This window comes from Micropterus salmoides, unplaced genomic scaffold (assembly GCF_014851395.1).
Source record: "Micropterus salmoides isolate LMB-PRFRI ecotype aquatic unplaced genomic scaffold, ASM1485139v1 Ms_hic_scaffold_5, whole genome shotgun sequence".
Lineage (NCBI taxonomy): Eukaryota > Metazoa > Chordata > Actinopteri > Centrarchiformes > Centrarchidae > Micropterus > Micropterus salmoides.
In genome coordinates this window covers 29537516-29565036 of record NW_024044237.1, presented here as the reverse complement: position 1 = coordinate 29565036, position 27521 = coordinate 29537516, and the positions used below count along the sequence as shown (strand labels likewise).

Sequence of the window (27521 nt, the reverse complement as noted above, 5' to 3'; positions counted from 1 at the left end):
TGAGTCTCTCTCTCTCTGTCTTGTGCAGAGTTTTGCGTGCATTCCGTGCTGCTGACAATTGCATGCACATCGCGGTTCCTCGCAGGTCTATTTCAAGTAGCTGGCTATTTAAAAACGATAAAATATTCTTTGTGCGGTTCATCAACGGTAATAAATTACTGCGAGGTGCGGACAACTCTGCACAGCACCAGTGAAGCTGGGGCTCAGTCTCTTCAGCAAGTGTTCCTCTTCTGCCACTAGGCTACACCACTGACTGTTTAAACTACGCCTCCACATGCACACTAACAACCCAGGGTTAGGGTTACAATTTCGGATTTATTTACGCACTTTGAAACATTTATTGAAAGTTTTATTCTTTTTACATGTTTATTTACAGCATTAAACATTGAAATGTGCATTGTAATTGGCTGTATATTAACTAATTGGGAGAAAACTGTTAGTTCTATTTAAAAAATCAGACGTTGAGCTCCCCCATATCGCCAAAATGGCATGATCCTTGTTTCGCTGCGAAGCTTCGACTGTGAGATTATTGTTGTTTGTTAAATAAATTGCTATATTTAGCATTCAGCATACACGTTTAGACAAGCCAATTGATCTTTTTGAACATACATTTCTTATTAATTGCTCTTCACTTCTTTAAATAAAAATACCTTACACAGTCTAATACAAATGCCCATAATTTAAATGTAAAATCAGAGATGCCACAGTAAACATCTGACATATCTTGTTTTTCAATATATTGCTCTACCCTCATACTTTATAAAGTAATGTTCATACAAGAAGTATCACAAAATCATAACCCACATGGACCACATGAACAAAATGGAAATAATTCTTAATTTATATTGTTTTTTAAAGTTTTTTTTTCATTGGTCTTTATTCTTTTAACCAACATACACTCCCCTCCAAAAGTATTAGAACAGTAAGGCAAAATCCTTTGTTTTTGTTGTTCACTGAAGACATTTTGGTTTAAGATCAAAAGATGAGTATGAGACAAGAGTTCAGAATCTCAGCTTTCATTTCGTGGTATTCACATGTAGATGTGTTAAACAACTCAGGACATACCACCCTTTGTTTGAACCCACCCATTTTTCAAGTGAGCAAAACTATTGGAACATGTGACTGACAGATGTTTCTTGTTGCCCAGGTGTTGCCTTTTAGGTTGATTGTCCAAACATTAAATAGCTCTGCATGACTAGTCTAAGTTTTCATCCTTGGTTCAAACCTATAAAGACTGCATTTCCTGTTAAAGAGGATAAACCAACATGAAGACCAGAGAGCTGTTTATGGGAGAAAAGCAAGCCATTGACAAGCTGAGAAAAGAAGGAAAATCGACCAGAGACATTGGACAAACATTGGGCATAGCAAGCACAACAATTTGGAATGTCCTGAAAAAGAAAGAAACTACCGGTGTACTGAGCAACAGATGTCGAACAGGTCGGCCAAGGAAAACAACAGTAGTTGATGACAGAAATATGGTGAGAGCTGTGAAGAAAACCCCCAGAACATCAGTAAATGACATCACCAACGACCTCCACAGTGCAGGGTGAAGGTATCACAATCCACTGTTTGAAGAATACTCAGAGAGAAGAAATATAGAGGCCACACCACAAGATGCAAACTACTCATCAGCAAGAAGAATCGGAAAGCCAGATTGAAGTTTACAAAGTAGTACAGAGATGAGCCGCAAAAGTCCTGGAACACAATCTTATGGACTGATGAGACCAAGATTAATCTCTACCAATGTGATAGAAAGGCCAAAGTGTGGAGAAAGAAAGGAACTGCTTATGATCCGAAGCATACAAGCTCATCTGTAAAGCATGGTGGAGGTAATGTCATGGCTTGGGCGTGCATGGCTGCTTCTGGAAAAGTCTCATTCATATTTATTGATGATGGCAGAAGCAGAATGAATTCAGAAGTGTACAGAAACATTTTGTCTGCCAATTTACTGAGAAATGCATTGAAACTAATGGGGAGGAGGTTTATCATGCAGCAGGACAATGACCCAAAGCACACTGCCAACAAAACAAAGGACTTCATCAGGGAAAAAGTGGAAGGTTTTAGACTGGCCAAGTCAGTCACCTGACCTTAACCCAATAGAGCGAGCATGCATTTCACCTCCTTAAGAGGAGACTGAAGGGAGAAACGCCTGCCTCAATTTAACGGCTGGTCTAGTTTTTATAGAAGTTCTTTGGATGTATAAAACCTCTTAAACCCCACGGGATCGCCTGCTTTAGCTGCTTCTAAGCTAAAGCAGGCAAACCCCGAAACAAACAAGAACTGAAAGAAGCTGCGGTAAAAGCCTGGAATAGCATCATAAATGAAGAATGCAACAGTTTGGTGATGTCGATGGGTCGCAGGCTTGATTGAGGCAGTTATTGCAGGCAAGGGTTATGCCACCAAATATAAAATGTTATTTACTTTAAGACTATTTGTTCCATTACTTTTGCTCACCTAAGAATGCTGTGTTCTCATACAAACGGTGATATGTCCTGAGTTGTTTCTAGATGTGAATACCAGGAAATAAAAGTTAAAATTCTGAACTCGTGTCCTACTCCTGTTTTGATCTTAAACCCAAACATCTTCAATGAACAACAAAAACAAACGAATTTGTCTTACCGTTCCAATACTGTTGGAGGGGACTGTATCTTCTGTGGATTAAAGTGTCAAAATTAAATTTTTTTGTTTCTGATTCCAAGTAGTAAATAATAAATCAAATGAAAATACCCCCCCCCCCCCCCCCCCCAAAAGAAGAAAATTAGCCCAACCTGACACCTCTTTTGAGGTAGAAAAGAAAGAGCATGCACAAACAGCATAGTGGCTGGAAATCCATTATGTTTCCTAATTTCTGACCCAGATCTTTTTTTTTTTTTAGAACAGCTCCAGTTTTGTATTCTGTTTTTACTTTTGTTTTACCCTTGAAAAATACATCAGCTATGTGATGTACATGTAAGGCATTGGATTCAGGCTCTGGACAAAACTCTTGTCTGAGCTGGATTACTCCCACAGCTCACTGGGAGGCATGAAGCTCAGGTGAGAGAGTAATCACAACTGAGAGGAGGCTTTCATCATGGTGTGTGCAAATTTGTCATAGTATGTGTCTGTGAACTACAGAGAGTGTGTGTGTACAGTACATCGTGGTGGATGAGCGAGTGCATACACAGATAGAGAGGGCACAGGACCATGTGTGATATTTTGAGTGTTGTTTACGGTTACCTGGTCAGTTTTCACAATTCAATGTTTTTTAGCAACAGCCACAAGTTCAATTTGATTGAAGAGTTGTAAAAAGTCTGCCAGACATAGTTGGAAATCTTCCAGTAGTGTGATGGCGAAGTGGTCTCCTGCCATGGTGTGTGTGTGTGTGTGTGTGTCTGTGTCTGCATGTCTGCTCATCTTCTAGAGCACCATGGCCGATGGGAGCCTTGCTGAGTGATTGACGACTGGCTGGGGAGCTTTATGATGGAGCTGTCAGCCCTGCTGTGTCGCATTCTCCTGGCAGTGGCTCTCCTGACACACTCAGAAACACATCAGAGTGCAACTTCTCTTATATCTTGTCTGAATTGAGTTTTGAGTTGAAAAATCCTACAGACCAGCTCGCTTCCTTCATTTTCATGACTGTCCAGGCAAAGGAAATGGTGATTTGCATGCAGGAATTGGGTTTACACATGCACATAGGTGGAGTGTGTAAGTGAGGTATTTTCAAAAGGCAGTGAACACACTTTCCTGTTTAGAAAGCTAAGTATACTTTCATGGTTCTCTGTAGCTAATAAGACTTTTAAGGACCTGGCAAAATATCTACAGTGAGAGAAGGAAGAACATTTATTGATGTCTTCAAGCAAAATACTGGATGCTACCAAAACGTTTTAGTAGGGCTGGGGCAATTCATCGATATAATCGATTACAGAAATACGTCCATTTTCATAATGTACGTTTGCGCATCGCAGTGAAGTGCTGCATCTGGTGAATGAGCTGCAGTTAAAAAACCTTGCCTAAGACAATCTAAAAGGTGGGAGTATTTTAGAGACCCAAGAGTGTGGTATTCTGCAAATTGTAAATGGCCTATCACAACAGTACAAGAGATAGATACACCCTTTAACATCTGTGTAAACGTCAGAAGGATGATGATTAATTTTTAGAGTTCATAGAAAGTGCTTCACAATTCAGGATACAATTAAAAGATTGACACTTGGAAATAATGGTTCAGATGTAAATAAAAATTGTAAAATTAATCACTCCTAAATATTTTAAAATTAACATTTATAAATGCACCTTTGATGACATTTTACACAATGTTCTGCTATAAGGTTATGTCTCTCAGGTATCTCATGAAAAACGTGTGTACGCCAGATCTAAAGTCTACATGAGCAGCACACATTCTCACCTCACATTCTTCCTTTATAAATACCAGTTAATGTGCTGGAAAGGACACATGCATGTTTTTGTTTGACATATCATTTATACATCTGGCCCCAGCAGGGCTGATGATGTCACCGGTCTGAACTGCAATATTGAACACCAACACCTAATGCTCTCAACGTCATGTAGAGAACATCCTTTCTTTAAATCTTTTAAATAACTTTAAAGACAGTGAAACATTTTCCAAGTCCCTGTGTTCATTGTTCAGTTTTCTGTTCACATTATGCCAAATATGTAATACAAAAAAAGTTTTTATATGAATATTTCTCTTTTATCTTCCTGTAAAATATAAAATATTATATAAATCTGAAAGATTTCATGTAAGTCCCTATCATAACTTTAAAAAAGCCTATTTTGCTTCCACTTAAATATCAGTGTATCTCCTGGTTTGAAATATCAGCATTATATCTACACTCTATACTCATGTTAGTATAGATTTTGGATTTTATTTAATAAATATATATTTTAGTTTAATAGTTTCATCCATTAATGTAGCTCATGTAAAAAAACACTTTGTAGTTAATTGCCATTAGTAGCAAACAGTGCTTATCCTAAAACTTACAAAAATTATCCCAATTCTCCTGATAATATCAGCTGAATTTGTTTTGACCTTAATTTCTTACATTAAGTATAACTTTCAGTTGTTTCTAATGCAATTATGCAACATTTTAATTTGCAGTCATCCAAAGCCTTCTAACCCTTTCTCTTTTTTTCAAATAGTCTTCTAATTAAACAGATTTTCACTATTGTTTAGCCATGTTTTTGTTCTTTTATTCTAACTTAGAGTGGAATTAAATAATTTACAAACACTTTACTGACCTGTTATCAGTGACCTGGTGCAGCTGCAATTGCATTAATAGACAGCGGTGCAGGATGTACTTTCTCTCCCACAGTCACAGAGTGAATTCACTAACATGAGCTTTTTCTCAAATAATGGGTCTTTAACTAAGGAATGACCTTCATTGAGCTATAAGTGTAGCCAGTGGGAATTTGCTCAACATTGGTAGAACTTGGCAAGTCTGACTGCCCGCCACTCCTCCTATCCCCCTGAGTAACAGTGGTGGCCAGAAGTCACATTTTCACAGTAGAGATAGGTAAGCTAGATATGGATAGACTGAATACCGGACACAAAAATCTATAAGAGCGAATACAATGCAAACTATGGTGACACAGCTTTGTAGCTTCTCAGGGTCAGAAGTGATGATTTCCAATGTTAAACAGTAGTTATAGAAACTGACAAATCAATCAAGGTTTCCAAGGTCAAACTTTAAATCTGTTAAATTATTTTCTGCATTCTTCTACACATTCAAAAGGTCACGCACACACTGCAGGTTCATACAGTGAAATTGTTTGGAGTAAAGCAGCAGAGCTTTTTACAAAAATGTCAGAAGCTGAAAGTTTAATTATTTCTCCTCTGGAGAGTTTCCTCTGTTCTGTCAAGTTTATAACTACAGATTTTGTTTGCTGCTTAAACATCCCACGATATTTTCTGTAACATCACTGTGTCCATGGAAAATTTTATATTGGCAGCAGCCTCTCTAATCAATTAAGTAAATTGTTAAATCAAACACTCATGTCAATACAACAGACAATAAAGAAACAGAAAACTCGTACTGCTTGACATAATTACATACAGGGGCCAGTAGAGGTGAAGTGTGACCATGCGGGTGCAGCTCTCTAAATCTGAGAAAATAATTTGTTCAGGCAAGTGGCAGGTCAATGATTTATACATGCATGCAGATTCAGATTTTTTCAGAGCCAATCCGAGCATCACTAATGTCTACAATTCCATTAGCCTGATAATCAAGACTAGATCAGACTAATCTTTAGCGGGTGATGTATCCATTTTGCCAGTGTCATTTTCAGTTGACAGGTTGTTACAAGCAGTTAACAGTTTTCAAAACATTCAAAAAATATGCTGATTTAGGAGCTATCTCTGTAAATTGACTTATAACAACCAGCTGTGTCCATCTCATCCACGGTTGGCACAATGCTTTCATTAATCTTGCTAGTTAGATATGTTAGAAGATGACGCCCTCATTTCTAATCACACTCTGATTGCTTGATGGTTCCTCTAACCATGGGAAACAACCACCAGTAGACACGTCAACAGATCCAGTTGAATCACTGAAAAACTGGTCTGGAACGAAGCTAATGCATATCCTCCAATGCATATTATCCCAAAATCCAAACCAAGTGATTAATACATTTGTTCCCTTCAGATGTAACATTAATATATCCCATATTCGTAATACCTTTTTAGAAATACAACATCTTTTGAAAAAAATCAATTCAGGCACTCCTGCTTACTAAATATGCTCAGATTTCATACAAATATTTTAACAATGTTTATTTATTTACCAACGTAGTTAGTTATGTAATTATGCTGTGTTGAACTTGGGTGAATACCTACGTAGAAACCTTACTTGAACGTTTGAGGAAACTAGGCTGATTATTAAAGTTTTGTCAGGCAGTGGGCCCCTCCCATCACAGATGTTTGGTTGAATTGGGTCCATGAAACCTACAGAGGACTCAATTGCAACTTCTGCTCTGCGTCAGCCAACCTCTGTATACCCAATTACAGCACTGATAAGACCTGCACTTTCCTACTCTGTAATTACACCTCTACAGACTGCACCTACACTTTTACTGTAACCTATCTGACTTCTATAGTTGCGTTACCACCTCTTATTGGATCATAGTCAGACATCTTCAGCACAAAGTATCAACCAGTTCCATCTTCTCAAATCACACAAGCAATTTACACAAAAAGAGATGTGATGTCGCTGTCATGTTGTCCATTTTCTATCAGTCTCAATAGCATCAGAAAATATTCCTAAATACTGTATTGGCCTTGCTACCCTGTCTCCCTTTAAAGGTAAAAACTAATTTTTGCACCTGTTCTCACAAATCACACAAAATATATAAATACAAAAATAAACTTTAAAATGATATACACATATATATATATTTTTTTTTAATTGACAAAGCCTACAGGTATTTCTAGTTCTATTTTACCATCTCAAAGAGAATCAGTATTAACTGGTGGATTAGTATAGTAAACCTCTGGGAAGTAGCTGTGGAGTTAATCCAGATAATCTTTCTCTTTTCCCTCACTCTACTACTACACCACTATTCTCTTCTACAGAGAAAAACTGTTAAATGTATAATGGGGCAATTAATTTAAAAATTGAAATCGCAATATGGCCAACTGCAATATCCAAATTGCAGGAGCTGCAGTTTTTTGATAAAGGTAAAGCATGTCAACACATATTATAAATGAAACATCGGGGTGCTACAGAGATGCCATGGCTTACAAATAATTTTCTCCAGACAGAACCATGCTTGTTTGGTACAGACCTAAATCACATCATCATTTTTATATTTTTTTCCAGTGAAAATGAAATGCAAAAATTGTCATTCCCACTAAAATCATTACTTATATTGCAATATCTGTCAAAATAATTGCAATATGATTTATTGATGATGATTGCATATTGTTCAGCACTAATGTGGAAGGACATATGTCAGGAATATAAAGTTAAATGTAAGATAACCCTGTTTTTTTCAAATGCAGTAGGCATAGGTGTGTGTGTGTTTGTTTTAATTCCAACATACTAATTAACACAACTTTGTGAGATTGCCTGAGAGGTTTTATTAATGAGGTGCTCAAGGGAACGTGGCCGATCTATGCGGCTGTTGATTAATAGGCTGCATGCCATGTGTGCAATAACAGCCCCCCACACACACACGGACAAACACATCCTGCTGTTAAGTCTCAAAGATAGCTCTTTAATCTCTGAACTTTAATCTCTTTATTACACAGAAGTTTGGTCAGATCATATATCCTCAACTTAAAGGCTGCTGATAATTTGGCCATAAATTTACAATACTAGGATTAATTAAATTTATTCAAAAACTGAGCCGAATTAAATTCTTCTATCTTCAGCCTGAGTGATGACTATTTGCCTTGCCTCGTCTTTATAATGAGTACATTTACATGCACTCTAGTATGGTAAAACTTCAATAGCCGAGTCCCAAATAGCTGCCTACCCTGTTTACAGGCCTGGTGTGGGAACACATTTTGACAAATAAACACCTGCCTCGATTAAACGCCTGGTCTGGTTTTTATAGAAGTTCTTTGGATGTATAAAACCTCTTTAACCCCACCGAGTCGCCCACTTTAGGTGCTTCTAAGCTGCTTAGATCGTTAATACAAATACTAATGTTTAGGATCAATATTTCAGTATGGACTTGCTACACATCGTTAGATTCTCCACTGTTCAATCATCAGTTCATTTAACGGAAACAACGAGCCCCAAAGTCTATTTATTATAGATTTACCAGTGTAACTGGGACAGTAGGAAAGAGATGAGGGAGAAAAAGTGCCGACTCCCGTTACCTTTGAAGCACTTGTTAAGTACGCTCATTAAGTCTGAATGTGTCCATTCCTTGATTATTTATATTCCTTTAGTCTGTAAGGGTCCACCCATCAAAAGAATCAAAACGGCATTTCATTAAATTAATCCAAGTTGTATTGTCATGTTAAGTCCATTGCTCTCATCCTGCACCCTGTTGTCGTTTTCGTTATGTTGCTGCCTTCAAAATAATAACACAAAAGCCGTCTGTCGGTGCTAGATCAATGATATTATGATGATGATATTATCTGATCATTTCACACAGGAAATGTTATCACAAGTAATAATCATACTGTCTGAAATAAAAACTGTTTCATAGTAGCCTATTTCAGTTTTGTGCGAAAGGAATTAAAGGCCTGTGCAAATATAAGCAGGGCCAATTAAGTGATTTTAGCAAATAACAGCCTGGGCTATTAATCAAAGTTTTATGGTATTCTAGTTTTGATCATATTTGGCAAATTAACCTGCTCATTCAGGTCCATTTATACAGCATGTGATTCTAATTATTCAGGTCTCTCATTGTGTGCATCAGTGCAGATTAGTCTTTAACTCCTCCACATCTGATGTAATTTCAGTATTGACTTACCTGTGATACCTCAACAGTCGAGGAGGAACTCAGTTTTCTGGCTACATGGACGCGACTGCAATAAGTGTTATCCTCTTGTTTTTATTATTAATTAATTGTTTTGCCTGTAAAATGGTGTTCACTTAATTTTCATTTAATAAAGAGGAGAGCAGCAAATCCTCACATAAAAAAGCTGGAACCTGCAAATTTGTTTGCCATTTTTGCTTGGAAAATAACGCAGATGATTAATCAATTATCAAAACAGTTGCCAGTTAATTTCCTTGGGTCCAACTAATCAACTCAACTAATTATGTCAGCTCTAATCTTCTGCATTACTAGAATCAGACTTTCAATTTCATTTCATTGTATAGATCAAAATTTCAGAATTTATCACCAGATTATTTTGTTTAATTGATTAACTACTACATAACTTGGGGAGTTGAATTCAGGGCGCAGTTGCAAACATGGCAGAGAATGTATTATAATCCAGGACCGGGTGTTTATATGCAACAGTATCCCAATTATAAACCATAGCATATCCAGGTTTCTCAAAACCAGGATTACATGTAAAAAATAATGGTGATTTTCCCAAAAACCTGATCATAACCCCGGATGCTAGCATTCATGTGAACACACTCAATGACAAGGTATTAAATGTATAATGGTTGTGTATAATGGATAGGACATGTTTTGTAGACAGCAAGCAGGATCTCATCATTTTAGGAGAAAATGCAAGACATGCAAATCACAAAATTTACATACTGCTTTAAAAGTACAGACAGTAGAAATATTTAATGATCACTGCTCCTAGTCATTCAGGAAGATTGATGTACAGATGCAGCTATAGATTCAAACTTTATTCATAGAGCAATTTCACCAAACACAGCTCACACAGTGATTTATAGTAAACACAAAACAGATAAAACCAGAGAAAGAACATGAGCTGCACACACACGAAGAAACAGGGCCAGAGCTTCTGTATGCTTGTACTGGCATGTGTGAGGATATTAGGAGAGTAGTACAAAATAATTTGTCTCCATGTGTCTATCCAGTCAACCTTTTAATACTGCTGAGGGGCATCGGAGTAACTGAAGTGTCTCTGCGACTGTGATTGGTAAAGTAACCTGGGTGCTATAAGAGCCCTCGTTGGCCCACTGTGTACGGTACGGCATGTTGGCAGTCAGGTTGATGTGAGCTCCAAGCCCTGAAGTGCCGTGGTTACCAGATGGCCGTGGCAACAATCTTCAGTCCTTTCACTCACCTGGCTGAGTAAAGACTTCCTCTAACCCAGTGCCCACAGGAAATGGTCTCTACAGCACGTCTGCCGTCTTTGCTTCTGCCAAGACTCTCGTTCCACTCGTGTCTCTGAAGTCTGTTTCAGAAAGGAGAAAAAAAAGAGGACACTGATTTGGGCCACAGAGGCTATGAGGGATTGCTCAAAACAAGATGGCAAGATAGAAAAATTTCATGTCCCTACTTAAACTGCTGCCAGGTTGTCATCCTTATATGTGACAGACTGTTGTAGACGGAGTCATGCTGCTTTTTTATGGTTGCTCTGTAAATAGTTCATTGTCGCTGTCCAAGTTTCAGTCACCATTTCTGTGAGAGTCTCCTCAGATATGCTACTGTCCTTTTGAACGGTTTTATCATTGTTATGCTATTCAGACAAGGCTTCTTCCTTTAAAGGATTATTCAAATTCATTCTTTTGATATTTTCCATGTTTTGTGGAGCAAGACTCTTAACAAGTTAGCCCCTGGGTGTAGAGCAAAACTTGTGGCACATTCTCAGCCAATGCATAAATGCATATTATTAATGCATTTGTGTGTTTTATTGATTTATGTTGATTTATGGTTCTTGGAAGTACAGTATGTAGGAGAGGTTTTATTTGTTTGTTTTTGCTTCAAGCTAGGGTAAAAAAAAAAAGTGACACTCCAGCATGACAGTGGCGCAGTGTGCAGAAATGTGTAGTCAGCTTTGGGAATGGTTTGCAGAAGAGAGCGACATTTAGTTTGTGCCTTTTCTTTTTGTGTGTTTTCTCTGCTTGTATCCCCTCATCTCCTTCCTGACAAAAGGTTACATGAAATCAAGCAACCAAGCAAAATCGGTAACACCCGAACAGAGATCCTCTCCCTTATTTGGTTTGTTTGGCTTCACAGAGCACATTATCCTCATCTAAAGGCATTTAGCATTGCTGAAAATACACTTGATCCTATGAATAGTGTATGCTAATAGCAAACCATAAGTTCAGGAATTGGCATCCTCTCTGGAAATTCTTGTTCAACACGGTTGCCACACTCCTCTAGTGGTACTAATGTAAACAATATTGTGGGATGTACTACATTTATTATTTTTTCCATCTTGGCTGTCTCTTTCTCTTTTTCACCATATTTCAGTTCCTCCTGTTATCCGAGTGTACCCAGAGAGCCAAGCCAGGGAGCCGGGAGTTACTGCCAGCCTTCGCTGCCACGCTGAGGGCATTCCCAGTCCCCAGCTGGCCTGGCTGAAGAACGGCATGGACATCACAACCAAGCTGTCCAAACAGCTCACCCTGCAAGGTACACAGAAGTCAAGAGTTTACTGCTCACTGCATGTAAACTTCTATAGTTTTATTCCCACTACTTCTACTTCCATTATTATTTTTACTACTGCTGTTACACCTTTACTGCTACAATTGCTCTTACAATTGCTGCTAAAAGCACTGAAATAAATTTCACAATTATTGCTACTTTAAGACCTTCACTACTATCACTCTTAGCAATACTGTTACTGCTAATAATAAATAAGTTTTTATATGTGTACAATGGGCAATACAAGTAAGTTTAAGTCATCTATAGATTCTTAATGTTGGTAATTAGACAAATTTGGTTTATTGTCCAGCTCCAGTATCAAATATTCTCAGGCAAAGTTTTAAAGTTCCAAGTTATAATTCTTTAAATAAACCATAAAGCCAACTGCTTTTCCACAAAAACGCTGAACCAGAAATCTGTCCCAGGGCTCAGACAAACACAGAATTTGGCAGACCTGTGCCACATTCTCACTTTGAAGTCCTACCGTTTTGAATTCTCTAAACCTCCCAACTTCTTTCTAACATATTAGAGAACTGTTATGTAACAGTAATGGTAGCGTGGAAGTCGCCTTTTATTTCTTTCTGGAAGGCAAACTGTCTTTTTCTGTCTGTTCCCTCTGTTGTTCCTCAAAGCTAATGGAAGCGAGGTGCACATCAGCAATGTGCACTTTGAGGACACCGGCGCTTATACCTGCATCGCCAAAAATGAGGCTGGGGTAGATGAGGACATCTCTTCACTATTTGTGGAGGACTCTGCACGCAAAACCTGTATGTATTAGTCATGATGTCGGTGTCTGTTTTTATTCAAGGGGTAATGGAGCCATGCAAATGGAGCTCTTAATAATTTATACTGTCAGTTCTTAATAGTTTATATCCTGTGATAGAATGATAGAGCCTTTGTGAGGGAAGTAATGGTGATACTATCTATAATCTCTTCGTCTCCTGGTTTGGAAGCAGGAACAATTGTTCATGTACCCCTCCATCCACTCAGGAAGACATAAATTCAGATTTTATCTCCTCTATGTCGGGCTACACTGGGGCTGCAACTACTAAAAAATGCTTCATTAGTGCCAAAATAATAGGTTGATTAATTGATTTGTTAGTCAACAGAAAATACATTTCATATAAAAAATGCCAAACATTCACTGTTTGTTGCCTCTCAAATGTGAAGATTGTAAATTGAATATCTTTTGGTTTTGGCCTGTTAATAAGACAAAAGAGGCATCTGAAGATGTCACCCTGGGCTCTGGCAAATTGTACATTTTTCGGACATCTCTTCCTTACACAATTTATTGATTTATCATAAAAATAATGGACAGATTAATTGATTGTGAAAATGAAAAGTAGCAGCCGTAATGTTCATTATCAATTAATCGCTCTTAATTTTCAATTAAATAATCATTTAGTCTATAACATCGTCATAAAGAAGTAAAAAATTCCCTGAGCCTAAGGTTAATCTTCAGAATGCATATTTCTCTTACAAACAGTTCAAAAAGATATTCCATTTTCAATTATATAAATCCGAGAAAAATATCAAATCTTTTAGGGTGAAAACACTCGTAAAATATTATTGATTATCAAAATTGTCAGTTACTTTTGTGTCAGTTGATTAATTGACAAATCGTTAAATACTACCGTCTCCAAACTTTCCTCTCAATCATCCACATCAGTGATTTTTGGCACGCATACTAATTGATTAAGGCGTTATTTGGCAATAGTCGCCCATTGTCAATATGTAACTGTGTAACATTAGGGTTGTGACACGAGTAACCATATTCAAATGTGGAAGCTTTTTTTGACACAAACAATCTCCTCTTCAACCCTCTCTTGAATAGAGTCTCACATGGTAATTAACTTTGACCTTCTCTGAAATGTCAGAATATGTCTTTGGGGTTCAATACCAGTTGTTAGTTTTCGGTACGTTCCTGTGGGTAATTAGGGTTCCCAAACAGCACACTTAGGAACTTTGCAGTCGAGTCACACATCTCACATGTACACAGTCCCACACCCCTGCCAGACCTGACGTGCTTAGATATCGTCCCCGTGGTACAACTTCCTCCACCCAGCCTGTCACACATCAGAGGATCATGCTCGGCGAGGTCAGAAGTCACTCGTGTGCTTTGAAGCTTTTGAAGCTCTACCCTGGGCCAAAATGGTACTAGGAGTTGGATATTGCAGACCCTTCTTAGAGTGAGCAACCCCACAGGACAGGAGTTCAAAGGAATGTCAGCAGAGAACCTGACGTGGCTGCACTACCACATTATGAAGGGTAGAGAGAAAAAAAAACAGACTTTACTACACTGTTGTAGTCTGGCGACTATATCTCACTGACTGCATACTTGACCCACTCTAGTTTTCCTATGAGAATGCCACCTTTATTCAGAAACTAGCTAAGTGAGCAATGGAAGCTGACTGTCTATTAGTGAGGTATGTTGAGCCTAAAGCAGTTTTCAGTGTCAAGAAGGTGGCTCTCTTTGAACCTGGCTAGATCACCATGGTAACTTATACTGCACACCAAACCTGCTCTGGAGGAGGTTTTGGTCAGAGTTTCGGACGCTGTAAATACCCGCCCTTTCATTAATTCTTTTCTTGACAATATTCTCTGAGAATCATAGATTCTTAGCTGAAGGAATATGTTAAATGTGCAAACCTGTTAAGCCGTACATTAGTAATGCCACCAAATCTAGGGGTGTAATTACAATTGATAGTTTTCACGTGATGTCATGCTCCAAGGCAAACACACCCTTGGAGGGCAAAAAATTACCTTATTTTCTATATAGAGTTTTTTGTTTTTCACATCCCAAACAGACAGCATAATTAACACATCAAGGTCAAAAGTACATATAACTGTCACTACTTTTATATGCTTTCATATACTCGGCAGCGTTGTAGGGTGAGGGATTCTCCACAAGGTAAACGTAAACATCACCAAAGTCGAGCTGTGGCAGGGACCTGCCGGTTTTTAACGGCAGAAATATGATAGCGGGTGCTGTATGTGGATCGTAAGTGGCCAACACTTGCAGTTTGTGTCCATATTTTTCTTTTTCCGGAGTTGAGAGGTGATCCCAAGTCCAGGAGTCCAGTGTGAGCTGCTATCTTGGTGAGCTGTTCTGCCCTCCAGGTCACCGCGCATGTCACGTGACCCGAAACACGTGTTGGTTTTTTTCCCACGTGAACCGATTTTTTTCCTGTTTGCTTCAGGTAATATTAACACTTTAAATTTTACACAGCATATCATCCAAACACTAAAAGAATGATGACAGCACAGCAACTACAAACTACTTTGGATGATGCTTTTATACTTGGACCTGATTGCTCCCAAGTCTGTTTTACAATGCTGGTAATGCAGCTAATATAACACCAATTTGAAAATTTGTCTATTGGTAATTATCACAGATAATATTAAATCAATAAATTTAACCAAAAACTTAAGTGATTTCCATGTCTCCTTCATAATGGGACAGTGTCAGACATAAATAAACTTGTTGACAATACTGCTTAAATATCCAGTTTAATGTTTAAGAGCTCTACAATGTGTGTAATCTCCACCACACTGTAGTAGGCAGCACGCGATTCGTCCATTTTGTGTGGAATGGAGTCAAGACGAGTGATGCCTGTTGAAGAAAACAAGGGTTAACAAAGATTGATAACCACCGTTGTGATACCCATTATCTCTGATTGTTGTTTTAGGTTTTGTCAAGCCAGCTAGTGCAATGAAAGCCTGGCTATGTCAGACTTGCTTGTAGTACACCCCTCTGGATTGGCTGTCTCTGTAATCCTGAGGCTAATGTAGGATTGAGCTCTCAACTGCAGCAGCAGTTTGGAATAATTTTTTGTCTGGCCTTACTTGTGTGTGCTGGTTGTCTGATTATTAATGGTTCTTGTTCCTAGGTCTCCCATGAAATGGAGATCATAATCTCAGTGGGACTACCTGGTTAACAATGGCAGTGAAGAAACAAACATGTTAACTTAATACAGCTGTGTGCCATTGTTAATTATTATTTAACAACAATGGGGGTCTATGGCACAGATGTATAGTTTATCTGGCTTTATATAAATAGATGATATTTGTTAGTAGGATTGTTGGTTTTGATCTTTTCATGTGATTCATTAAAAATAAAAAAAGTATAGAATATCCCGATGAGTAGAAATGCAAACAAGTGAAGTCTGGATAAACGTACCTACTATATGTGAACTGTGTAAAAATTGTCTTTGGTCTCACCCTGGAAAATGTAAACACAAACACATCAACAAGATGAAAACATCACATTAGCACAACAAGAGACTAATTTCAGGTCTCTCTTACAGCTGAATATGTTGTTAATTGGCACTGAATCTGTGTAGCAGTGTTTGTAACTGTGATTTAAGTTAATTCATAGTTGTTTCAAGGAAGTTTCACTTTGCCTGCCTCCAGTAATTATGTCAAGAATAGAACATGATGATAAATTAACAGTAACAAAGAATGAACTCGGTTAAGTGAAAACCAGACATGTTTCATGTATTCACACCACTCTACCTGCTCTGTCTTCTTCACATAGAAATAATTAGGTATCTGGGATAACAGAGAGGGACAGAAAGAGGAATGTTAGAGATTGTTCATCTTTACAAGTGTAATTAGTTTAATAGTCACAAAAGGTCAAGTCAGACCTATTTGACTAAGTGCTACAGTAGTCTAGATTGCTTTTAACATGGGTCCATCCCAAAGTACTTTACAGCTAACAACTGTGTGTGTGTGTGGGGGGGGGGGGGGGGAGCTGGTGACAAAGAAAGTAGATTGTAAACTATTTTATAAATTGTGTCCAGTCAGAGTTTTTAGTGTTCTGCTTGAAGAAAAAATGCTCTCAAATGTTTGAAATAGCTATACATTTATTAATCAATAATTGAGGGAAATATTTGATCCAATGAACTTCAGATGTGTGAAGGTAGGGGGAAAAAAACAACTAGATGAATTTTTTTCTCATACTGTATATAGGATCCCATAAATCTGAGTGGTAAGGAAAGAAACTGACTGATATGAGTGCAGCCTTGTTTATGGCTTTGCAACTGCTCATATAAGGAGGTGAAACAAACAAAACTCATTAAATCTGTGAGAACGCTGCAGGTTTGAGTTTTGACCCTCTCGTCATTTGCATTATCTTGGCATTTGATTAGCCACCAGAGATGGACAGATAGTTTATTTCTCTCCAATAGGGGAGCAGTTGCGTGATATTTTCCAGGAAAGCTGCCAGCTGCCGTCAATACGTCAGTATTTAAGGCCAGAACAGAACAATGAGGAGAGTCTGAGCTGCTCATGTGTATTGTGATGTTCAGGGTTAACACAGTAGACCTAATCAGGCACCAGTGTCATTGTATTCTGCAGCTGTTTTCACCTGAGTGATTCCTGTTAGTGGATATTAATATGTTTAAGCTGTTATTACAAAAATATTAATAATAGAAAAACACACAATTGAATTGCCACTCGGTACATTACGGTTAGTGCAAATAGATGATCTTGCAATAAATGTTTAGAGCATGCAGGGCTGTTCATTTAGCTGAAGATGTTGGGTGTGTAACTTTAATGGCAGAATCCCCATCTGCACTTTGCACACACACTGCTGCTCCATCCTCGCATGAGATGCTGGCATACTCATTCATAGAATATCTGAGGCACTGCCACCAGTGACTCGCACACTCACATATTTTTCCCAGACTTAATGTAGTTGTGTTTTTTCACAAATTCAAAAATGTAATTCTATTTGATGACGTTTACAAAAATTAACTATTCCGTTAACGGATGCAAAAGTATTCCACACATTCAAATCTCAAAATAAAATACATGAAAGTCGTTTCCCTTTTTACTAACCCCAGTCCCACCAACAAGAACATTTCAGCCAGACAAAAACAATGCAGACATGTTCAAGTTCATAATTACAAATGAGACATTATAGAAAATAAGAGAAAGAATTTATTGAGTAAAGTCTATCTGCCTTTTTTCTAATGCAGTTTAGTCTGGATCAGAACTCAGGTTTTCCAGTAACAGTGCTATGATCACACACCATATGTATGTGTATACTTTCTTAAGTATGGAATCATCTAAGGCTACAGTCTATTGCTAGTCCCGACCTCCCCATCATTTGGTAAATTTCCTGCCATTAGCCTTTCATTTCCATGGGCTACCTTCCTGGAAATGGCACCTAGCCTTGATGAGGCAGAGGTAACCTGCATTTGTAAAACCTCAGTGGGGAAGCAGATGCCCAACGCAGCCAATGCATTTGAAATTACATTAGAATTAACTTGTATATTAGCAATGCTGTTCACTGACAGAGCCAGACACATTAGCAGTTAGGCAAGCTGGCCAGACTACACCTGATCTGGATATCATCCTTCTGTTTCATTACCATATACCTTGTTTCACTCAGCGTGTTTACAAGCGCTTAAGTGATTCCTTAAACATCATGTAAAAGAGAAACCTGGTTTCTGTAATCAGCAAAGGGGGTTAGGTAAACTGATGTACCCAGTTAGATTTCTCCTGGAGAATGCAGATATTTGGTCATACAGTAATCGGGTTTCTAAACAGCTTTTACAAGTACAGCTGTGTACTTGTGAGAGGAGAGATTTTGATACCAGTGCCAATACTGTTCCTGTGTTTTCGTACCAATGCTGCAGTAAGAAAAGTAAAATAGGATTTTTACAAACATATTTTAATTTAACAATGTTAAACTTCTTAACATAAGAACTTTGCTAATTTTAGACTTTTTTATATTGAGATTATAAGTAGATAATAAGTATTTTTTGATCAAAGAATAAATAAACAAGACTAAAAATATTACAAAGGCTTATGACAACTTGCTTGTTACAATAATAATAATAATCTTTATTTGTAGAGCACTTTTCAAAAACAAGTTACAAAGTGCTTTAACAAGTGTAAAGACAATAATACCCAAGAGACAATAATACAAAACAATACAAGATAAAAGCATGAAAACATTGAAAAGACTAAAATACACGTTTAAGATAAATATAAAATTAGTAAAATAAAATAAAAGGGATAAAATAAAGTCAAATAAGATCGGGAAAGGCTCTCCTATAAAAGTATGTTAAGAAGGGACTTAAAAGACTTCACTGACTCAGCTGACCTGATTTCCTCGGGCAGGCTATTCCAGAGCCTCGGGGCCCTGACAGCAAACGCTCTGTCCCCTTTAGTTTTCAGTCAAGACTCAGATAGCAGACCTCTGCCCGAGGATCTCAAGGTACGTGCTGGTGTGTATGAGACTAAAAGTTCAGAAATATAACAAGGAACAATACATAGACAAGCACCTGCGTACTTCGTGTGTAGGGGCAGATGAGAGCAAATCATCCCTGACTGACACCTAAATATTTTCTTTGAAAACTTCACAACATAATGGTAACACTTATAGACATTATACTGTAATGTTGTTGTTGCGAGAAAAGGCACCACAGGCACCACTTTTTTTCCTTTAGTTTCTTCAGAATCTGTCTACTTCATATCTTAATATACTTCCCCATCATTCATGTGCTTAATTGCTTCTTGTGGACAACGTGCATAACCACTCCAAGATAGGGATGCAGGATAGGTAGGATAACTATCACACACACGGGAAAAAAAAAATTATTTTAATAAGTTTTGATATGACCACTTTTACTCATCAACTTTTTTGCTTAATGCTCTGAACATATTTTGGCCAGTATCTCAAATGCAATGAGATACATTAACCCTAGTACTTGAATGAATAGGTAAATGATGTTATTCTAAAATCTGTAGATACTGTTATAGTCTGTCAATATTCACTGTGCAACCTGCTGTACATGCTTCAGATGCAGGAAATCCAATTAAGATGGAAATGTATGCATATATGTATGCCATTTCTCATTCATTAAAGTTATTAATGTGTAAGCTATTGACCAATCAACACTGCAAACATTTAATCAAGTCATATTTAGAACTTCCCCACTTATGTCACAGTCATGTTAGAATCCGCATTTAATCTTTTAAGTACAACAAGAGATTAGCTCCATATGGAATCTTGTTTTTGCCCTTTACATCAGCATCTGGTTTAACATCCTGTCTGACTTTAACTACACCAAACAAAAACATATCTAAACTAAATCATGTCCAGCATAATATCCAAGTTTAAGCATTTCAAAGCTGACCCCCAAAATCATCCATTTCTGATATCATCTCGAGTAACATCTAAACATTGACTTGGATCATGATCAGTATAAACTATTGGCATTTAATCATAATAACACAAGACCCAAAACACAGATGTCCTTGTTCCCCATTTTGTTTTCAAGCATTGGTCCTTCTGGTTTTCCAGCTTTTGCAATAAGCATTCACAAGTACTGAATTAAGTGTCTTCAGGCACAGGGAAGATATGCACATTATTAAAACAGGTGGCATTTGCCTTTAAGTAGCAGATCAAGGACACTTTCAACCAAGAGTTCCATACTCTGATCCCACAGAAGTTGAGATGCTGGTGGGCATGTTGTGGTGCCAGATTACCCTTGATCTAATTCAAATTGATCTGAAACAGACAGATTCAAATGACATTTTATGATTATACTTGAAAATCTGACTTTGTGGAAAGTAATGATCTCATTCTGTGAAATCATTGTGTTTATGACCTGCCTTCGGCAGGAGAAAGAGCTGAATAACTAACTAAGCCAGTTGTCAAAAGGCTGAATAAGGTATTAAGCAGGAGATGAACTGAAAAACATGATTTGATGAGTGAGGCATGAATGATCTTCTTCATTGAATGAATTCACCACCGATGAGCTTGAAGGTCAAAACCTTCTCTTCACAGGCGCAGCACTAAAGTGAATTGTTTTTTTCTGAAATTTACCAAGCGCTTCATTGTTGGAAAACCTGAGCAGTCACTATTGAGATCTCTTTAACAGAGTCTGTCACCAGCAGGCAGAGCACCATCCATCTCTGACAGTCTGCCGCTAAACTGGCATAAATATCTGCCCTTCACAATGTGCCAATTATTTCTGCAATGTCAGAGGATCTGCGAGGCTCAGAACGAGTGTTTGTTGCTTTAGTCTCTCCAGTTTATGTCTCTACATGATGCTTATATCAGGGGCCTGCAGAGTACTGAATAGCATCTCAAGCAGATGCCCCTTTGCCCTCTGTAGTTGAAGTGCCATTCTGGACCAAATATAGAAATAATAATCAATCAGAATTTAAACAATTATTGTGAAAGTAAATCTGCCAGTTCAACACCTTTTCTTACTTCCTTACTGTCTTTGTGCATGAATTATCTCAACTAACTTAATTTAAGTTAATTAAGTTAATTATCTCAATTAACTATCTATAAGTTATTATATTCGGGCGGCACGGTGATGCAGTGGTTAGCACTGTCGTCTCATAGAAAGAAGGTCGTGGGTTCCCCGGCCTTTCTGTGTGGAGTTTGCATGTTCTCCCTGTGTCTGCGTGGGTTGGACTGGCGACCTGTCCAGGGTGTACCCCGCCTTGCGCCCGATGACGATGGATGGAAGTTATTCTATTCTTATTTTGTAGGTGATGTACTGAGCAGTTACTGTTTACGGTGTATGTTGTCTGAGACTAAGGTTTCACTGTATGGCCATCTGATACTTTCTTGTTAGAAAGGTATTTAGCATAGAGGACACAATGTGGCAGCAGCACCGGTATTGTATTTGTGGCCATTGTCCTGTAACAGTTACCGTTGAACCCTTACAAATAATTAAAGTTTGTCAGTGCTTATATTGCTAATGAATGACTTTACCACAATACATTAGACATCTCGGCACCCATATTTGCTGACACACTCTAATAAGCTTATAGTTGACTGGTTAGCTAAGGTTACGTTGCCCTCTAAAAAGAGATAACAAAGGCAGAGAGACAAAAAGCTGATGGAGGTAGTGAAAAGTTTCTTCTGCACTTTAAAACCCTTTGTTTCAAAGAAGCAGCTGCCCAGCAGCTTATAGTAAAGTATTTAACCACCAGTTTACTTAAGCGGCAGTAAGTGCATTTGACTCTGTTTTTTAAATTGGACTATAAAACTAACATTTGGGTTAATCTTCCCTACATTATAGCCTATTTTGTAAATTAGGTTAATATGTAAGATAACAGTATATGTACACTGAGGTAATGAGTATCAGGTTGAGGAGTGAGAACAGTACTGCCCATCACAATGTCATGTGCATTCCTGCTTCGTATCCTGCTCTGGTCTCTACTCAAGACTGCAGTATGTGCTCTTTACTTTACTCTATATTCTGCTTTCTTCGCACAAAGCTTCATGACTCACTGTAAAGGTCCATTAAGTAATGTATGACCTCCACATACATCAAGCAGGAAAAGAAAGTCTTGACAATATAGTGGGCTGAAAAGTGTTTTGAATGTTGCACTGCAAAACATCTCCACTCAGTCACGAGTCAGTTACTTAGTCTTAAAATCCCACATACAAATACAGTGTTATTTTCTTGATCATAAATGTAGATCTGATTATTTCTTGTGTCAAGATACTGAGACTAATTTCTTGTAACAAGGAAAACGCTGTGGGATTGTTTAATTCTATTGGCATGCTGATCTTGACTCACTGTTACTGATGAACAACCCTCTCACCTTCATCAATGACAAATCATTTCATTCTAATCAATTTCAAACTTTTATTGTCTCTATTTTATCTTGGCTCTATACTCTTTTCTGTGCTCTCTAACTTACTTTACCTTCTGCATACTTCATTGTCCTTGCTTTACAGTATTTCTCAACCATATATTGATGTTCAGCAGTTTGTAGACTTTTGTTCCAATCAAACACGCCACTGTTGATTTCACAGATTCAAGCATAGAGGAATATCTAATCAGTGAAATCCACTGGTGAAGTGATTGGTTGGAACAAAGCCCTGCAATCTCCTGGGCCTTCATGGCACACAGATGAGAATCACCACTCCACACAAAAGTCTTCACAAAGCCGGATTTTTTCAGTGTAGTCCACCATGCTGTCTGCTCCATATCCTCTGAATAGAGGATATGGAGATGAGCATGTGCCCAAATTGCATCCATGTTTCCATCTGGGGTGTCCCTCCCCATCACAGTGGATTTTCACACAGTGTTGGACACGCTGTCAGCAACAAGGAGCTCTAACCAGGCGGTGACGCCATCCACAGTGTCAGCAGCCTACTGCCTGTCGACTGAGTTTCATGCTAAAGGCTTTGTGAAATGAATGCTGTAAATCCAATGGAAAGTTTAAATGCCTTTAAGCCCTGGTTACAACATGGGAGCTTATGGATATTTCTGATGATGCGTTTTGTAAAAGAGTGTTGTAGTTATATACTAATGATAAGAAAACTGAATACTTTTTAAATAAGTAATCAATTCAAAATATAAGTAACCTACAGGACAGGAAGCAAGAGCCCAGAAACAACCAAAATGTTTAACTACTAATTTATTGATTTATTTTACATTAGATTAAACAATGTATGTCAAACTGAACTGACTAAAAGGTTAGATAGATTCAGTCACCCAAACCAATGTACAAACTTTATACTTTACAAATCATTGTAAATCTGGTACGATGAAATAGATAAAACTTGACCTTTTCCATCACTGTAGGTGTTTCATATTCATCTCTCCATTGCAGTTATTGCAGGGTTTTTTTCTTAGAGAATGGGTTTTTTTTCTCGCTTAGATGTTTCGAGCTCTTGCCAGAAAGTAGTAGTTGTATATTTTTTATTTTTTCCTCCAAGGATTGAGTCTTGTGAATACTTTTCTTCTTAAAAAGATGATACAGCCTTCAGTCCTCCACAGGCTTCCAGCTCTAATTCTAGTGCAGTCAGTCAGTCCGGTTATTTTGAAAGCTTCCTCACTACCTGACTGTAAGTGTTACTGCCAGGGACTTACTGTTGCAGTTAGCCCTCAAATATATGCAGCACAGAGTTGCTAAAAGCAATGAAAAAAATCGTAGGAATTTGCTGGCTGAAGAATGGATGGGTAAGATATATAAAGCTGAAAAGTTCTTGCTCTGTCAGAAGCAGGTCATGACTGTGTGTAGTGCAGAGTGAAAAAGCCAAGTTAGAAGCACTGAAACTGTTATTTTCTCATCAGTATTCTCTTTAACACTAGAAAGGCCAAGCCATCAGCAGTTGGTAGCTGCTATGAATTAGACATTAAATCTCTCAGCAGTTAAATGACCCTTCATGACTTTTCCTCAACGTTATAAACAGTCATTCTTACATTTTACAAATCATGCAAGAAAGACACACCCTGTAATTCTACTTGCCTTCAAAGAGTTACAATTTCACAACCTTCTCTTTGTCCTCCTAAAACTCACTCGATACCTTAACTCCTAGCATTGGATGTAAAGTATTCTACTATCCATTTGTAAAGTATTCAGCCAAAGACAAGCCTGGTGTATTTTACTCATTATCTACAAATCCTATAAAAAGACCAAAACTGAGTTGATCCTCCTAAGGGTCCATGCAGCTAAAACCTGATATGTCTCATTTATCTGTGCCATAGCGCCATTATTTAAAAATACACTGCTCAAAAAATAAAGGGAACACTAAAATAACACATCCTAGATCTGAATGAATGAAATAATCTCATTACTCCTTTCTTTACATAGTTGAATGTGCTGACAACAAAATCACATAAAAATTATCAATGGAAATGAAATTTATCAACCCATGGAGGTCTGGATTTGGAGTCACACTTAAAATCAAAGTGGAAAACCACACTACAGGCCGATCCAACTTTCATGTAATGTCCTTAAAACAAGTCAAAATGAGGCTCAGTAGTGTGTGTGGCCTCCCTACAACGCCTGGGCATGCTCCTGATGAGGTGGCGGATGGTCTCCTGAGGGATCTCCTCCCAGACCTGGACTAAAGCAGGATGGAGCGAGATATGATGTCCCAGATGTGCTCAATTGGATTCAGGTCTGGGGAACGGGCGGGCCAGTCCATAGCATCAATGCCTTCCTCTTGCAGGAACTGCTGACACACTCCAGCCACATGAGGTCTAGCATTGTCTTGCATTAGGAGGAACCCAGGGCCAACCGCACCAGCATATGGTCTCATAAAGGGTCTGAGGATCTCATCTCGGTACCTAATGGCAGTCAGGCTACCTCTGGCGAGCACATGGAGGGCTGTGCGGCCCCCCAAAGAAATGCCACCCCACACCATTACTGACCCACCGCCAAACCGGTCATGCTGGAGGATGTTGCAGGCAGTAGAACGTTCTCCACGGCGTCTCCAGACTCTGTCACGTCTGTCACATGCTCCGTGTGAACCTGCTTTCATCTGTGAAGAGCACAGGGCGCCAGTGGCGAATTTGCCAATCTTGGTGTTCTCTGGCAAATGCCAAACGTCCTGCACGGTGTTGGGCTGTAAGCACAACCCCCACCTGTGGACGTCGGGCCCTCATACCACCCTCATGGAGTCTGTTTCTGACTGTTTGAGCAGACACATGCACATTTGTGGCCTGCTGGAGGTCATTTTGCAGGGCTCTGGCAGTGCTCCTCCTGCTCCTCCTTGCACAAAGGCGGAGGTAGCGGTCTTGCTGCTGGGTTGTTGCCCTCCTACGGCCTGATGTACTGGCCTGTCTCCTGGTAGCGCCTCCATGCTCTGGACACTATGCTGACAGACACAGCAAACCTTCTTGCCACAGCTCGCATTGATGTGCCATCCTGGATGAGCTGCACTACCTGAGCCACTTGTGTGGGTTGTAGACTTGTTCTCATGCTACCACTAGAGTGAAAGCACCCCCAGCATTCAAAAGTGACAGAAACATCAGCCAGGAAGCATAGGAACTGAAAAGTGGTCTGTGGTCACCACCTGCACATCAATGCACTCCTTTATTGGGGGTGTCTTGCTAATTGCCTATAATTTCTACCTGTTGATTCCATTTGCACAACAGCATGTGAAATTGATTGTCAATCAATATATCAACATGAATTTTATTTATATAGCACCAATCAGTGTTGCTTCCTAAGTGGACAGTTTGATTTCACAGGAGTGTGATTGACTTGGAGTTACATTGTGTGTTTGAGCAGTGTATATCAAGTGGCACAGTTAAAATTTTGCTCAGTCTTCATAGGTGGACGGTAATTCAAACAATTTATTATGTGAAAATAAAGAAAATTGGTTTTCAGCCCCTTTTAAGAAAGCCAGTGTAGTATTGCCTGATTCAGATTAGAAAAACAAAAATGTGACTCTGTTCACTGTTTCTAGAGAGTCAATAGCAAAAAAAAGACATTGATAAAGACAAATTTCTGCTGATCATAAGGTTTAAAGGCTCTGGCTAAGACTCAAAGCAGGGGGTCCTGAGGCATCTTAATCCATGCCTGGATGTTGCTGCAGTAATGGATATGTGGTGTTACCAGGCCTGCATGTTGTCAATCACTGCACTAAAAGGACATTCCTTTTTTGTATTAATGCAGATGAAGATAAAAACCAAGAAGAAGGAAAAACTTTTTTACCCTTTAAGTTGTATTCCTTTGTATTTGTATTCCACATTGTATTTGCCTACAGCAGTGAGCGGGCACTCTGCTTTTCACAACACTCGCAGTTTGTCAGTAATAAAATATTTGTATATTGCTTATAATTAAAGTAGAACTTACTACAAAACTTTCCAGGGTAATCATATGAAAGAGCAGCAAAACCCTGCACACCCAAGGCAGTCATCCCGAGTTACATTTTGCAGTTCCATCTACTGTGACCCAATTACTGTACCTATATTTTGCATTCGCTGTCTTCTGCTTTGCCACTATGGTGAACACCACAGGCTGTTTGGCCCACTGTCGCAGTAGCATGTTCTTGTAAACAAATTGAATTTATGTAACCTTGCTGACGGGTTGGAACTGCAGAGTCCAGGCTGGCTGGTGAACGTGGCATTACCAATGTTTGGAGCCCAGTGGAAACACAGTTATTATGGCCAGAAAGAGTGAACTCACCGCCTACAGTGGCAGCCAGCTTGTTTTGTTATATGGATGATGAAGTTGATGTATGGGCCCCTTGTATGCGCAGAACAGGCACAGTCTTGCTGCCAAGTGATGAATAGCATCAATACTGTGGGCTATTGGAAAAGACCGGGGCACACAAGATCTCATCTCAACTCCTCTTTTCCATTTTCTCCTTTTTCTATTTTGGCACATCTCAAATAAATTGTATTGTTTTCCTTTTTTGTCCTTCCCTTCCTTCCTTCCATCCATGTCCGTCTATTTATAGACTCCACTCCTTTTGTGTAACTTTTAATGAGCTAAAAGGTATGCAATGGTGCACAGGAAACACTTGACAAAGCACTTTTGAAAGATTAAGGCTGACTAACAGCACAGCGGTGTCTAGTTGGCTTTGTCTCGCCCATTTTCTTTCTCTGCATCTGTCCACCCGAGCAAGAGGCTGCGGGAATGAGTATTGCAATAGAGGTGAGATTAGAATCGGATGTGAATTGGGCTGCAGATTGGTTTGTAGACTGAAAATGGAAGATGGGGTGGAAGCAGAGGGAAGACCGGGGGACAGATGAACAATGAGAGAGAAGGTCACAAAAAAAAGCCAGTGTGAGAGGATAGTAGTGCCGCTGGTGGGCTGAAGGATAAGA

General features: G+C 38.7%; 1 protein-coding gene across 6 annotated transcripts in view; it reads left to right on the top strand.

The window, feature by feature from the left end:
• The window catches only part of fstl5 (follistatin-like 5), a 206337-nt gene that overhangs the window by 155105 nt on the left and 23711 nt on the right, over positions 1-27521 (top strand). For all 6 annotated transcript variants that reach the window (XM_038699665.1, XM_038699666.1, XM_038699663.1 and 3 more), the window contains 2 exons: positions 11794-11955; positions 12600-12734. In XM_038699665.1, the coding sequence (XP_038555593.1) occupies positions 11794-11955; positions 12600-12734 (297 nt within the window). The remainder of the gene's footprint in view (positions 1-11793; positions 11956-12599; positions 12735-27521) is intronic.